General features: G+C 37.5%; 1 protein-coding gene across 2 annotated transcripts in view; it reads left to right on the forward strand.

Annotated features, from left to right (window-relative positions):
- Positions 1 to 3,579: 3,579 nt before the first annotated feature.
- SGO2 (shugoshin 2) overlaps positions 3,580 to 16,620 on the forward strand; it is a 30,381-nt gene continuing 17,340 nt past the window's right edge. Inside the window, exons 1-5 of one of the 2 annotated variants that reach the window (XM_079924492.1) lie at positions 3,580 to 4,189; positions 6,821 to 6,955; positions 9,079 to 9,254; positions 10,194 to 10,271; positions 10,973 to 11,058. In XM_079924492.1, the coding sequence (XP_079780618.1) occupies positions 6,823 to 6,955; positions 9,079 to 9,254; positions 10,194 to 10,271; positions 10,973 to 11,058 (473 nt within the window). In that variant the 5' untranslated portion in view covers positions 3,580 to 4,189; positions 6,821 to 6,822. Of the gene's footprint in view, positions 4,190 to 6,819; positions 6,956 to 9,078; positions 9,255 to 10,193; positions 10,272 to 10,972; positions 11,059 to 16,620 lie in introns of those variants that run through there. The other variant, XM_079924493.1, reaches the window with a different exon arrangement.

Raw genomic sequence — 16,620 nt, forward strand, 5'->3', positions numbered from 1 at the left:
TCTTATATTTGTATGACTTTGAAAGCTTACAAAGCACTTTTGTTTTTAAACTCATCTATGTCTACATCTGGTCTTTTATCTTTTCTTCCTGCCTCAGAGGAAGAGGCAACCCTTCAGCCCATGGCTTAGCCCTTGTTCCAACCTCTGCATCCATGGACCTCTGCTCCACCATCCTGTATCATCCATTCTCCTTTTCTACCAACACTTCCTCCAGCCTATGCAAAGAATACAAACCCTCCTTCCACCTGGATGCCCTGGAGCTATTGTCACTTCTCTTTTCATCTTCAACGAATTGTCTGCTCTCTCATCTTTGCATCCTCTCTGCTGCATCCTAACTGTTGACCCGGGAGCTGTTTGTGCTCACTCCAGCTGCTTAAGACAAAGTTGGCTGTCTCCTCATTGAAATGAGCTCCTCTCTTGGCCTCTGTGAAGCCTATGTCTCCTCCTCCCTCTCACTGCCTTTCTTGCTGCCCTTTCATCTTTCCTCCCTGCACTGATGCTTACCAGGGTTCTACCTTCTACTGTCCCTGTGCTTCTAAACACTCTCCCTCCTTAACTTAATTGATTCCACTGATTTCTGTTACTGTTCACTGCCGACTCCCAAGTCCAGACATCTCTTTTGAGCTCCATGTTTTATACCTGTGTGTCTGCTGGACGTTACCTCCCACACATCCCAAAGGGACTTCAAAACAGCAGAATTCATTATTATCCACAGCTGCTATTCCTTCGCATTTGCAGTGAGGGGTAGAAGGGAGACGGGATATGTGATAAGGAAGGGTGTGGACGGAGACCTCTTGGGACCCTCTCCAACAGCCAGGGGAATGTCCTCTGGGAGAGAACTCTGGAGATGTGGGCTTCAGGGCCTTGCGTTGTTGGATGGTGCATGTAAATGTAAGCCCCTTAGTAAAGCTAGTGAGCACAACAGCTGACTTTGCAATCCCTCCCCAAGCTCCCAGCTTGTATGGTTTGAATCTTATCACTGGAAATCTTGAGGAAAGAAATGCTTAAGTCTTTTTGGAATTCCCTGTGGAGGCACAGAGTAGAGGTTGGGAAATAGACACTGCCCCCATCCCCTCCCTCTCTCTCAATATAGTCCAGCACGTGGACTAGTGTCGTGTAGGTGAAACAGCTGCAATGAGAACTACTGCTAGAGGTTATGCGGCCAGACAAATGATAGACCAAGACCCCTGATTATTTTATCCTTCCCCAGAGAAGCCTCCTTCTACACATACATATACCTAGAGCAGAGAGAAGAATGCTTGGTGTCCCTATTACATCTTCCCTGTCCTTGCATAAATCAAAGAAACAGTGTCAAATCACCTCCAGTCTCTACTTAATAGAAATGTATGGGAATGGATAGTTTGCCTGTCAGCCTCAATGATCTTCACCTCTAGCATAATGCCAAAAGGGACTCCCCAAAAATGTATACTGAAGAAAAAGAGGAGGCTGGCAAGCCTCGAAACCGAAGTGGCAGATGACAAGTCACTTATCCTCTTTCAAAGAGGCCCAGGCCAGACTGCCTGGTTTTAAATCCCAGGTATGCTGCTTACTAAACTTTGCAGAAGTTACTCAAATATTCTGTGCCTCAGTTTCCTCAACCATAAAAAGGAAATAATAGTACCTACCACATAGGATCGTTGTGACAACTTAAAAGCTATATAAAGGGCCTGACACAGGGCTTAGGAAATGGTAAGCACTTGATAAATGTTATCTGTTGCAATTATAATTATTACCTGTCCCTCACCGGGCATAGCAGGAAGTCTTCTCATTAATGAGAATAGAAATAATGGTTGTAGTAAGGTAGCATCAAATACTGAAACAAACCTTTGTCATTCTTTTGGTTGCCCAGCTCAAAATGCGCTTCCTGAGTCTAGGTGGGAGGCAGAGATGGCCTCTCACTAAGAATCTGATAAAGCCAGGTACAGGCTGAATGTTCAGGACTCCCTTGCAGCTAGGGTTTGTAGCCTGTGATCCAGGCTTGACCAGTCAGGCACACCCAACCCAGGCCTAGCAACAGGAGATAGTGATGCCAAGTGGCAGGGGTGTAGGGCACTGACATACAGTATGTCCACTTTTCCTGGAGGTAGCAGCAGTGATGGTCCCAACAGCAGCATTCAAAGCCACTGCTGGCTGTGCAGGATCAGCAGCATCTTCACAGGCTGTGACTGTGTCTGGGTCCTTGTCCGCTGCCAGAGCCCCTGTTCCTGCCTGTTTTCCAAGCCTGTATCTCTATACTCTCCAGAAATCCTTTAAATAACCCAGTGTCCTTTTCTGCTTCTATCAGATTAGGTTAATTTTTCTTGGGCTAATTTTCAACCTGCCAGACTGATATGGATTATCAGGTCAGATGGTTTAATAAAATATACGTACACTATTTCTACTTTGTTTTATTGGCTTATTGATTTGCAGTGTGCTTCTACGTTGCTCCTGTTCAGGGACTGTTTTTCTTGGATGATTTTTGTTTTAGTAGTGCTGAGATGGTAAAGAGGATTGTTCATTCTTATTGTTGTTTGGCAGGAAGCTTTCCTCTTCTCCCTTGCCCTCCTTCCTCTTTTTTGGTGTGTGTTTGGGGTGTGGGTCAGGACATTCAAATTTTAATTGACTGGAATCTACTCCTAGGTAGAGAAAATTAGGTAACTAATGAGTACGAAAATTAAGGAGATGGAGAGGAGCAAAATCAGTGCCCTGTGCAGGAGAGTATCCCAACACAACTGTGAGCTCATTTAATTTATAGATAAGGAGCTTGGAACAAAGAACCCAAAGGTAATGTGTGTTCAAGATACAGCTAACTGTATCTTCACACTCCTAGCCCAGGGCTTCTGGTTCTATCCATTTGCCTCCACCCAAGAGGCAAATGACCTAAAAGCAAGCTGAGGTCAGGTTAAATTCAGCCCAGTCAATTACACTTTTTAGGTTTATGATTTTGTATGATAAGAACTTACATTTTCAAGAGCTTTTTATAATTTACAGGCATTTGGTTCATGAAATTCCCTGAACTGCTCTGAAATAAAGTACATATAATATATATTGAGCATTTAATGTGTCAGGCTGGGTACACAAGATAGAGAGCTAGTTAACCCCTTGATAACCAGAAATTTCTATAATTGATATATTTCATTTTAAACCACTATTATTGAAGTTTTTACTGTAGTGTAGACTTATTTTAGCAGGCGGCCAATCAATAAAAACTGTTCTACTTACACAAGACTCAAGTAGCTAGATCTCTATGGAGACCAATCTTGAAATATATTTAAGATCTAACTCAAAACCATGTTTTGCATCATTTGTCTAGATTCTGTAAAGTAAAATGGAAAGTTGTGATTCTCAAATGTCCCCAAATGAACAAAATATTGACAAGAATATGAAGTTGACTGCATCACTGTATAATTAATTATTAAAACCTAGATTTAACAAGCTATTTTCGTTTTCAGTCTAATGGCATACAATGAGGAAATTTTATTCTCTGTATAGTTTTTCTAAATTCTTTGTATGGAATATGAAAGTCACTTGTGAAAGGAAACTAAGCTAATTGACCTGTAACATAAAGTGAGTAATATATATTTTTGTGTAGCTCTGAATCACAGAAAATGCCATTCTTGTATATTTAGCTAAAACAAACCATTAGTATAAGACCTAAATATTAATGAGATCCAGGATTTTCAACGAAATTTCATTGCCGCTTTCCCCTCGAAAAGTTAAAAGAAAAATGGGGAGGGCTTTTAAGTGGAAACTAAATGACGCTGCTGGCATCATAGTGCAAAGATGCAGAAGAACTGGTAAAATGTGGGCGGGCAGTCTCACAGTAACGTCAGAAACAACAAAAACTTTCCAACAGGCTTCAGGTGGTTGTCAAGCCTTTTAAACATCTGACTGACAAAGGTAGCTTTGTCAAAGGAGCGTTTTCTTTTTCAAAAACATTAGGCGACAGCGCAACAGAACCTGCTCAAAGCCTTGCACCCAGGCTAAGTCGCCCCAGGCTTGCCTGGCCACGTCCCCTTCGAAAGCCCGCGGCGAGGTCCCGCCCCTTCCACCTCCCACTTCCTGGTAACCAAGCTGCTTTGCGCCGCCTTCTCGGGATCTGATTGGCTGACGAGGCAACCGCTAACGGCTACGGAGTTTAAACCCAAGCCCTGACCCCGAGCGCCGGGCTCCGGGAGCTGAGTGGTGGTCCCACCACGCTGAAGAAGCGGTAAGTCAGTGATCTGTGACATTTGGCGTGGCCTTGCCCTGTCTGGCGGGACCCATGCCCTTCCCGAGCTGAACCTCCCGGCGCTGCCCTCCCGGGTCTCTGGTCCGCCGAGCCGCGCGCGGCCCCGCCCACTCCGCCTCGGGTCTCCCGGCCCCCGGGCCCAGTGCTGGCTCGGAGGGGCTTCTTGAGGAAGGCCCTGGTTTGGATCTAAGTCACTGCTTCTTGCCCCTGGGATTTGAGCTCTCGGCTCCGTGAGGGGGGCCAGCCGCCAGGCAGAAACCCAGCGCCTATAGGAAGGAATTTCTGTCTATATGACTGCTCTACTGCTTTTAGAACAGTATCTGGTTCACTGTGAGCGCTCAGTAAATAGGCTGAATGAATGTTAGAGACTGCTTTTTTCAAGTTCTTGGAGGAGCCCTTTACTTTGGAGTGCTCGATTAAAAGGGAGACTGACTGAAGGCGAAGCGGTGATAGACGACTGGGAAGAACTTAGAACCAGAACTAGGTCTTGACGCACAGGTAGGATTTCGGTAGGCAAATAGGGACTATGAGTTTTCTAGATGAGGACTCCAATTCAGGAGAATTGAATGTGGGATTGAGTAGTTCTGCTTTAGCCGAGATGCTAGCCAGACAAGAGCTACGGAGTAATAATACATAGGTAATGTTACTGAGCGCTCTGTGCTACGTCCAGTACTAGGCACTGTATATGCGTTGGCTCATTAAGTCCCTACAATGAGATGCTCTGACTTTTTATAATTTTCTAAGTCTGGAAATTGAGACTTGGAGATGCTAGGATCACGTAGCTGTGAAATATTAGAACTGGGGCACCAACACAGTCTAACCACTATTTATAATACAGTCAGCTCTCCTGTCCGACTCTCGGGTTCCGAATCATCTCCTTCAACCAACCGAATCACTGAAGGAAAAAATTGGGGAAAATTCCAGAAAGTTCCAAAAAGCAAAGTTTGACTTGCTAATTGCCGAGCAACTATTTACATAACATTTATATTGCATTTACAACTATTTACATTGTATTAGGTACTATAAGTAATCTAAACTATGCAGAAGGATGTGCCCAGGTTATATGTAAATACTATGCCATTTTATATAATGGACCTGAGCATACTGGATTTGGGTATCTGTGGGAGTCCTGCAACTAGTACCCTGCAGATACCAAGGAATGACTGTACCTCAATCTCTGTGTGGTAAGTCACCCTGGAATGGGTACTCCAATACAAGGGACCTGAAGCTGAAAAATGCCTGGCATATGTCAGGAGCAGTTAGATCTTGGTGGCCACTGTGGCTTGAGAGTCATGGACTAGGGGGGGAGAGAAGGAGGAGTTTAAAGTTACAGAAATGGGAAGAAGAGCAGATGGTGAAGAGTTTTAGATAGTATAGATTAATACACTGTAGTGAGGGCAGGAGTGGAAGTAGGGAGGTAAGAGGCTATTGAAATAATTCAGGTGAGACATGTTAGTGCCTTAGTCTAGGTTGGTAGCAGTGGAGATACTGAGGAGTCGTCAGATTCTAAATGCATTGTGAAGGTAAATTGGGATGTGAGAGATTTTTGACTAGAGCAACTGGAAGGATGGAGTTGCCATTAACTGAAGTGGGGAAGGCTCTGAGTGAAGCAGTTTTGGGCAGGTTAAGTTTGATATGCTCTTTCAGTTATCCAAGTGGAATTGTGGAGTAGACAACTATATGAATCCAGGAAAGTTCAGGAAAGAGATCCAGACAGAGGACATAAACTTTGGGGTTCTTGATATCTAGGTAGTATTTTAAGCCATGACTTAAATACATAAAATACACCAAAAGATTGAGGGTAGATAAAGAGAAGAAATCCAAGGAGAGAACTTATTATAGGTTGGAAGAATCTGTAAAAGAGACTGGAAAGAAGCAGCTAGTTAGCTAGGGAAAAAAAAAAAAACAAAACCCAGGAGTTTGGTGTTCTGGTAGCTGAGGAAATATTGTTTTTGAGGAGGAAAGAGAAATTAACCACATTAAATGCTGCTCTTAGATCAAGTTAGATGCGGACTGAGAACTGACCGTTAGATTAGCAGTGTGGAGGTCATTAGAAACCTTGGCAAAAGCAGTTTTGTTGGAATTGAGTGAAATAGGTTACAAGAAGATTGGAAACTGAGTATAGGCAATTTTTTAAGGAGTTGTGCTGTAAAGGCTGCAGAGAAATGGAGTGTATGTCCGAGGATGAAGTGGGAACAGTCCCCATAGGATTAGGTACATCTGTTCTGTGCATGTCTCTAAGGTTACACTTCTTACTTTGTATCACAATAGAGTCTGTGCCCACACTGGACTGTGCATTCCATGACTGTGCATTCCTATGCAGCTTTATCCTGTTTTTTGTCCCCAGTGCCTAGCCTAGCTCCTGGCAAGCAGATATAATGATATAGGTTTAAACGAAAAAACAAAGTCATTTACCTTTTTAGGATTCTACTTTTAAACCACTTTTGATTATATTCATACTTTTAGATTTTATATGAAGGGTTCTGCAAATACTTATGTACAAAGTATATTATTTAAGTCATGATTTACTTCTTAGAATGTATTTATCAGTTATCCTTTTTCCCTTTATTAATCAATACTGTGATCTCCTGCTTTCTTTTTTTACTTCAGTGATGGAGTACCCAGTGATGGAAACTGGTTCACTTTTTACCTCAGGAATTAAAAGACATGTGAAAGAGAAAAGAATTTCAAAGGCTGCTAAGTTGAATGTTTCTCTTGCTTCAAAAATCAAAACAAAAATACTAAGTAAGTGTTATTAGTCTTAAAGTATACTCACATTTTCACTTTTTTCTGGAGAATCGATATAGTATTTGATACTTTTTCAAGTATAGAAAATGACTAAAATGACTATTTTGTTAAATGAGACTTTCTCTATTCAATTCTTCCTATCTCCTTCAACTCCTGTTAGTTGGGTGGTTATGATGATTTACTGTCAGTGGTGACAGCTGAATTTTCAGCAGTGAGGCTGGGGTGGCCCAAGGCAGCTACCTCCTACACTGCAAAGAAAATACCAACATGACATTTCTGGAAAAGAGCTGAAAAAAAAGTGACGGATTGTCCTTCTGACATGTTGCAGCATTTGGATGATGGGTAATCTAGAGGTGGTTGGCCCAGATAGTGTGCTGTACTGGGTGATTTTATGTAACCAAAGCTCATCATGAGGGCACTGACCTCTTTGGAGATGGTATTTCATGGATTCTGGAGCTAAGATGTCAGAAGGCAAAAAAAAAAAAAAAAAAAAAAGGGAAACACCCCAAGATAAATTTTCATTACTTCTGAAAATTATCTCAGTGATTCATTTCCATCTTAGCAGGATTGGGGGAGGTTTCCTGTTGATCAACACGTGTGAAAAGTAATTGTGCCTTGTGAAATAGCCCAGCCTCCTGAGTGTCTTTAAATCGTAATGTTGCTCCTACCCAGGTCTCTAGGACCATCTTTTGTATTAGACCACTTTCTATAGTGGCAGTTTCCTATTCTCTTTGGCAGGACCATTGCACGCCCACTGCTATGAAGGAATACACTGAGTCTGAGGAGTGCAACAGGAAAATGTTATTAACCTTTAGCTTCTGCAAGTCCTAAACTGGTTCTAGTCTATTTCCACTTGATATGTCAAAGGTGGCTGTCTGAATCTACTTTCTTTGTGCCAAAAATAAAGTACTTTTTGGACTCTGTTTTTTTTAGACACCCAAGCTTTCCCTGAGTATTTTAAAATATATTATTAGTATTATAAACTATTATTACCATTACTATTACTATAGCTATTAATACTATTACATAAAAATATATATTACTATTATAAAACATATTACAGGGCTTCCCTGGTGGTGCAATGGTTGAGAGTCCGCCTGCCAATGCAGGGAACACGGGTTCGTGCCCCGGTCTGGGAAGATCCCACATACCGCAGAACGGCTGGGCCCGTGAGCCATGGCCGCTGAGCCTGGGCGTCTGGAGCCTGTGCTTCGCAATGGGAGAGGCCACAACAGTGAGAGGCCTGCGTACCGCAAAAAAAATAAAAAATAAAAAAAATAAAACATATTACATATACTATAACTTTAAATCCATGGGATGTGTTATTGAATAGTGGCATGTAAATCAAAATTATGAAAATACAGTTATGCTTTAGGTGTACTAAGGGAACACTATATGTAAGGTGAGCGTTACCAAGGAATTCACAATTAAATTTCTTTTGCTAACAACGGGGAAGCATTCTGATTTAAATTATATTTACATAGTACTTGTAAAGAGAAGGGGTCAAGTTTAGATTGCAATAGATGCCTAGAAATAAGAGGTAGGATATCTAAGGTGGAGGTAGAAGATCCCACAGGGTTTAGATGATCTGTCCAACATTACAGTAAGTATGCTGCCTTTCGACTTGAGGTTTTGAAAAATGGACTTTGGGAGCATTAATTCAGTTCTGGAGCCACAGAAACTGGCTCTAAAATTTTCACGGATTGGCTACCCCAATTTCTCTAGGACATCTTTAGTTATAGCTGTGGGATCAGCTTCTCCATTGTACCTCCTAGTCAAAGGTAGGAAGGAAGGCAGAGTAACAAGTATCAAGATTTAGTTTTTGTGACTGATCTAATTATCTAGAATACTGTGTCTATATTAGAGTCCTCTTATTCCTAACTCTGTATTCACAAACATTCTGCATTTCTCACAACTCTTATTCATCTTCTATCTAGCTTTTATTTCTTCAGCTCCAAACTCTGGGTACATTTTTTTCAAAATTCCATCTGTGTTGTCATGCTCTTCTTTTCTAGCTTCAGCTAAAACAAAGTGAAATATGTTTTGTCCAAAGTAGTTTTATTAAGGAATATGAAAATGTATTAAGATGTTCAATATTAACTCTTAAAATTTTTTTACAGATAATTCTTCTATTTTCAAAATTTCTTTAAAGCACAACAACAGGGCATTAGCTCAGGCTCTTAGCAGAGAGAAAGAGAATTCTCGAAGAATTACAACTGAAAAGATGCTATTGCAAAAAGAAGTGGAGAAACTGAATTTTGAGAACACATTTCTTCGTCTAAAGCTAAATAATTTGGTATGGAAACTATATTGTGTTTGAATTCTAAAACTGTATTATTTTAGAAGCTCTAAATGTTTTTCAGACCTGTAATTAATGTAAAAAATTTATTGAAAGAGTGTGCCATGTTAATGGACAAACTGTTAATGGGTAATAAAATAGGTGTCTTGAATCTACATTCTAAATGTGTACTTGTGGCTCTGCAAACTAATATAATACCTTGATCAACATTTGATTGCTTATCATAAGCAAAACTTGATACATTAATATATTATAAGAAGATGGGCATAATTCCTCTAGTGAATTGAAAGGAGGAAAGTTCCCTGAGTGTTTGTATTCTCTCTTAATGGCAACATTCCACTGGCTACAAGCCAAGTAGAATGAAGATTGTAGTCCTTGCTTTTCCTTCCAACTTCCAACTTTGTCCACAGCAGGGCAGTAACAGCCAGTGCTTAGCTAGGCTACAGCTACAGCTATAGCTCTAACTCCAAAATGAGTAGAAATTAATTTAAAATGGAAAAATGACTTACTATACTTCTTGGAGGTTAAATTCCTGTGGCTGACAAACTGTGTTCAGTTGCCACATGATGTATTATTATTATGAGAAGATTAAAAACTGTAGGAAGGGACTTCCCTGGCAGTTCAGTGGCTAAGACATTGTGCTTCCAATGCAGGGAGCTCGAGTTCGATCCCTGGTCAGGGAACTAAGATCCCACATGCCGCGTGGTGCTGCCAGAAAAAAAAAGTAGGAAAATTTATGACTGATAGCTCAAAAGCATTCAAAACTTGTGCGTATGTGTCTGTGTCTGTGTCTTTTTGAACTATGCAGTGTAGCACCATTTTAGCCTAATGTGATCTGTTATTTTTTAAGTCTTCTCAACTGATGGTATTTGTAAATGTATATGGTATAATAAACTCCAAATCTTAGTTGATTAGAAGGCTCTTTCTTTATTTCAGAATAAGAAGCTTATAGAAATAGAAGCACTCATGAACAATAGCTTGATAACTGCCATTGAAATGAGCACTCTTTCTGAGGTAAGTAGAATTTGTGTCTAAATAGTGTAATATTTTTAGCATTACTGAGGATAATTCAGATTAGTTAAGTAGCATCAAGGTTAGAGATGCATATCTTAAACTTTGTACCAAGGAATGGAGATAATATTAATTTTAATTGGCTAACAGCACATTATTATTTGATATAATTGGTTATTGAAATTTTTATATAAAAATTAGCTTTCGATTAAAAGTAACACAGGATTAGACAGCTCATGGAACACAAGACAAAACAGACTCAAAAACATAAAAGATATTAGTAGAAAAGTCATTTCAAATTAGGGAAGAATTTGTATTATTTTTAAAAAGATGGACACAATCGAAAAACTATTGGGGAAAAAAATAGAGGTAGATCCTAGATCCCCATGTTCTTCAAGGGTCAAATGTACATGTAGAAATATTGTATATGCATGAGTATAGACATGTGTATATATTCATAGGCATAGAATAAAGTTTGGGAGGTTATACACCAAAATATTAGTAGTGATTATCTTTGTATGGCATGATTAAGGAAGAACTGTGTTTGACCTTATCATCACATTATTCTCATTAAACTATTGAAGGCTACACATAAGAATTGTTCTATTACTGTTAGTATCTTGTATAATTTGGTACTTTAATGACAAACATGATCTAATGAGATTAGAAATTTCATTCATTTTCTTTGTTCTTTTCAAAAATAGTTCCATGAGAGTCCCTTTCTTCTGCCAAGTAGCAAGAAGAAACGGGTTAGTAAACAGTGCAAATTGATGCGTCTTCCATTTGCAAGGTAATTGCTCCAAAACTTGGTTAAATACTGACTGGTGCACTTTTACCTGAATTGGACTTCGAAAAGTTTTTATTTGGTTTGCTTCCTTGAAACAGAAAAACATTTAAAAATAAATAATGAAATACTTGTCAATATTGTACCAGTGAAAGAAATTGAAGATATAATCTAATAGAATTCAGTTTTAAACTTTGAAATAATATTCAGCTTTCCCATAGTTTCTAGAGAAGAAAGAGACACAGGTAGACCTTGAGTTACATAGGTTTGAATTACACTGGTTCAGAATACTTAGATTTTCATACAACATAATCTGTGTGTGTTATGCAATGTTCTGGTTTCATCAACCTGTAGTTGCCTGTTAAGGTAGAAATGAGATGGTTTGTGGTATCTTACTACAGGTTGTATTTCCAGGGCTCCAAGGAAACTTACCCATCAATTCAATAACCAAGGTCATCTATAGAATCCTGCTACTCTTCAGTTCTTTCTTTTCCTCCAGGTCACCACTGGCCTCATGTTTTCTGCTGGGTAAATCTCATAACTATTTCTACCTTTATTATCTTGCATACTACTCAGACTTTAAAATAAACTTTCATCATTACTATTCTCCTGACCAAAATTCCCATTTCCTGATTAATTTGATTATAATCTTAGTAAATACTCTATTTCAAACCTATCACTTTTACCGTTTTTTTTTGTTTGTTTGTTTTTTGCGGTACGCGGGCCTCTCACGGTTGTGGCCTCTCCCGTTGCGGAGCACAGGCTCCAGATGCGCAGGCTCAGCGGCCATGGCTCACGGGCCCAGCCGCTCCGCGGCATGTGGGATCCTCCCACACGGAGGCACGAACCCGTGTCCCCTGCATCGGCAGGCGGACTCTCAACCACTGCGCCACCAGGGAAGCCCAAACCTATCAATTTTAAAGACAGTTACTGAGGTCCAGAGAGGTAAAATGACTCAATGAATTAATAGCATTGATCAGAATTGTCTTGTCTCTTTTAGACAGTGTTCTTTCTGTTACATAAATTATAGGTTTAATGCATTTTTTTAAGTGTACAAAGTGCACTTATGTATTGAAGTGGTATCTGTACTATAGTAAAAAAAAAAAATTCTTATATCCACTGTGTCATTTTCTATTCATTCCAGTTTGTTCCATTGTTTTGTCTGTTCTGTACTGGCGCCACATTGCACCTGTACATTTTAATTAATATAGTTTTAAAATAGTACATTTTGTTGTCTTGTAGGTGCTCAGGTTTTTTTCAAGAAAATCTTGGCCGTCATTATGCATGCATTATTTCATGTAAATGTATGAATCAAGTGTTAACTTGCCCTCCAGAAAATTTTACTGTGTTTTTTTAAGTAAACTTTTTTTTTTTTTTTTTTGCGGTACGCGGGGCTCTCACTGTTGTGGCCTCTCTCGTTGCGGAGCACAGGCTCTGGACGCGCAGGCTCAGCAGCCATGGCTCACGGGCCCAGCCGCTCCACGGCATGTGGGATCCTCCCGGACAGGGGCACGACCCCGTGTCCCCTGCATTGGCAGGCAGACTTTCAACCACTGCGCCACCAGGGAAGCCCTTAAGTAAACTTTTGTTTGAAGTATAATGTACATTTTAGAAAAGTGCAAAAATCTTTAGAGAATGGTGAATTTTCACAGTGAACACTATATGGTATAGCCAATACCCAGACCAAGAAACAGATTATTACCAGTACCTCAGATAGCCTTGTGCCCCTTGCCAGTCACTACTCATCACCCACCCGAGGATAAATATTATCCTGACTACTAACATTGTAGATTAATTAATTTTGCCTAGTTTTGAATTTCCTTTAATGAAATCATACAGGATGTATGATTCTGGTCTCTGGCTTCTGTAGCTCAACATTGTGTTTGTGAGATTTCGTCCATATTGTCCTATGTAGTTGTAGATCAGTCATTCTCATTGCTGTATAGTATTCCATTGTATGTATTCCATAATTTATCCATTCTTCTGTTTTTAGTTTTTTTGCTAGGTTTGGTCTATTATAAATAATTCTACCTTGTATCTGCCTTTTGATTAATATATGTATACATTTCTGTTGGGTATATACTTAGGAGTAGAATTGCTGGGTTTACATGTATTTGGCTTTGGAAGGAACTGCTAAACAGTTTTCTAAAGGGATTATGCCAGTTTACATTTCTAACAGCAATATATGAGAATTCCTGTTGTTATGTATCTCCAACAACACTTGTTATTGTCTGTCTTTTTCATTTTAGCCATATGGGGTATAGAGGTATTACACTGAAGTTTTAATTTCCCGATACTTAATGAAGTAAGGCATCTGTTTATATGTTTATTTTCTTTCTATCAGGTTATCTTTTTTTTTTTTTTTTCAGATTTGTAGGAGTTCTTTCTATACATTGTGTATAAATTCTTTGTGCATACAATTGTCTGTTACTCTGTGGCTTGCCTCTTTGCTCTCTTAATGGTATCTTTGGATGAATCCAATTTATATATCTGTTTGTCCCCCTCCCTCTTATGGTTATGCTTTCTGTGTCTTTTAAGAAAGGCTTTACCAATTGCAAGTTCATGACGTGTTCTCCTATGTATGTTTTCTTTTAAAAGCTTTATTATTTTCCCTTTCATATTTAGATCTTCAGTCTACCTAGAATTTTGGGTATGATGTGAGAGAAGAGTCATTTATTTTTTTAGTGTGGAAATCCTGTTGACCTTGAACCATTTATTGAAAAGACCATCCTTTCCCCACCTCATTGCAGTGTCATCTGTATAAAAAATCAAGTGACTGGATATGTATGGGTCTATTTCTGAACTCACTATTCTATTACATGAGTCTTTTTGTCAAAACCACACTATCTTAATTACTAACTTTATAATAAGTCTCGATATTTGATAGTTTGAATCTCTATTTTAGTTATTTATGCTTTAAGAATACATATTAATTGGCCATTCTTGGCCTTTTGCATTTCCATGTGAATTTTAGAATTAGCTTGTCAGTTTACATGCACACACACCTGGAATTTTGATTGGGATTATGTAGAATATAGTTCAGTTTGGGGAAAATTGACACTTTATAAAATTGAGTATTTCTTCCATGACCATGGTATATCACTCTGTTTTTTAGATATTATGTATGTAGTTTCAGAGCTTTTAGAATACAGTTATTGCACATCTTACATTTATTCCTACTTATTTGATGTTTTTAGTGCTATTCTTGATAGTTTTCAAATTTTCTTTTTCTTTTTGATGATAGTATATAGAAATACAACTAATTTTTGAATATTAACCTTGTTTACATTGACATTGCTATTAATTTTAATAATTTATCCATAGTTTTTAAAAAATTTTATATTAATAGAATTTTATTATTTGTAAATAAGAACTGTTTTCCCTTCACCTGCCTCTCCAGTTTATAGGCCTTTTATCTTTTGTTTCTTACCTTGTTGGACTGATTATTTCTTGTTCAGTAATGAATAAAAGTACTAACAGTGGGTATTCTTATTGTATTCCCATTATTTAATATGTTTGCTCTTAGGTTTTTATAGATTCTCCTTATCAGATTAAAATAGTTCCATTGTACTCCTAGTTTGCTAAGAGTTTTTTCATCAATGGCTGTTGGATTTTATCAAATGCTTTTTCTGTCACTATTGAGAAGATAATATTTTTCTCTTTTTTTCTATTAATGTAATGAATTTTTAATATTTTTTCTACTAAGGTAATGAATTATAATTGATATTTTTAATGTTAAATCACTTACAATCCTGAAATGAATTGCTCCTGATGATATATCCCTTTGATATATATCACTAAGTTTATTTTGCTAATCCTTTAAAGGATTTTTGCATGTATTTTAATAATGAAGATGATGTATAATTTTCCTTTATTATAATATATTTTGTCAAGTTTTGATATTTATATTATGCTGGTCAAAGTAAATGAATTGATAAATACCCCTCTTTCTATTTTCTGGAAGTATTTGTGTAAAAAATTTTTTTTCTTTAAATATTTGGGAGAAGTTATCTGGACCTGAAGTTTTTTTGTGGAAACATTTTTGATAACATCCCATTTTAATAGATGTAAGAGCATTCAGCTTTTCTATTTCTTCTTTTGTCAGGTTTGTTAATTTTTAAAAAGATTTATCCATTTCATTTAAAATATCAAATTATTGGCATATAATCGTTCAGAATAGCTTTAGTTACACGTTTAATGTCTGCTGTAGGGTACATAATGATGTTCTCTTTCAATATTGGCTATTTGTTTTTTCTCACTTTTTTCTTGATTAGTTTTGCCCTAGAGATTTATCAATGTTGTCATCTTTACAAAGATGAATCATCTTTGGGGTTATGTTGATCGTTCTTTTAGTATATTTATTTTCTATTGCATTTATTCTGCTTCTTATTATCTCTTTTCTTTTTTAAATTTTATTGAAGTATAGTTGATTTACAGTGTTGTGTTTATCTTTTCAATTTAAAAGTTTTATTATTACTGTAATTATTTGTTTCTTAAAATGGTTTAGATTATTGTTTTTAAGCCTTTTCAAAAATATGAAGTTGTTGGGGTATAGCTGCCTACATTTAAGGCTATTTTTTTCCTTTAGCTGCATCCCACATTTTTTGATAAGCTGTATCCTTATTATCATTTATTTCAAAGTAGTTATTACCTTCAGTTCAGATACATTGTTTGACTCATGGATCATTTACAAGATTATTTAATCTCCAAGCAGCTGGGTGTTTTCTTCTAATTACTTTTTGTTGGTTTCTAATTTAATTCCTCTGTGATTACAGAATATAGTTCAAGTGATTTTAGTCGTTTTAAATTTATTGAGACTTGCATTAGAACACAGCTTGGTCTAATTTGGTAAATATTTTTGGTACACATGGAAAGAATGTGTATTTTGTGGCTGTTGGATGCAGTATTTTATATATGTCAATTATGTCAGGTTTGCTGATTATATTGTTCAGACTTTCCATATCTTTCCTGCTTCTCTTGTCTATCAGCTGTTGAGAGAAGTGCATTAAAGTCTACCACTGTGATTATGGATTTATCTATTTCTCCTTTTAGTTCTGTCAGTTTTTGCTTTATATATGTTAAAGTTGTTACTAGATGCATATAAATTTAGGATTGATTTGTTTTCCTGATAAATTGTTTTATCAATATGAAATATTTCTGGAAATGATACTGCTTTAAAGTCTACTTGTCTGATATAACATTGCCATGGTATGTCCTTTTCTATACTTTCAAACTCTCTGTTATATTTAAAATGCATGTAGGTTTACCTTTTTTAAAAAATGAATTTAATGTAATATCATCTCTTTTAATTAGAATAGCTGTTATGTTTACATTTAATATAATTCCTGAGAGTTGAGTTTATATCTGCCATCTAGTTATTTTCTGTTTGAGCCACCTGTTTTATGTTCCTTTTTTCTCTCCTTTCTTTATTTCATTTGAAATAAAACATTTTTCATAATTTAATTTTCCTTGTCTATTAACTTCTATTCCTTTATGATGACCCTAATGATAGCAACACTCATCCTTGATTTATTATACTCTAATACTGATTATTATATTAACATTCCT

This window comes from Stenella coeruleoalba, assembly GCF_951394435.1.
Source record: "Stenella coeruleoalba genome assembly, chromosome: 6".
NCBI classification, from domain to species: Eukaryota; Metazoa; Chordata; class Mammalia; order Artiodactyla; family Delphinidae; genus Stenella; species Stenella coeruleoalba.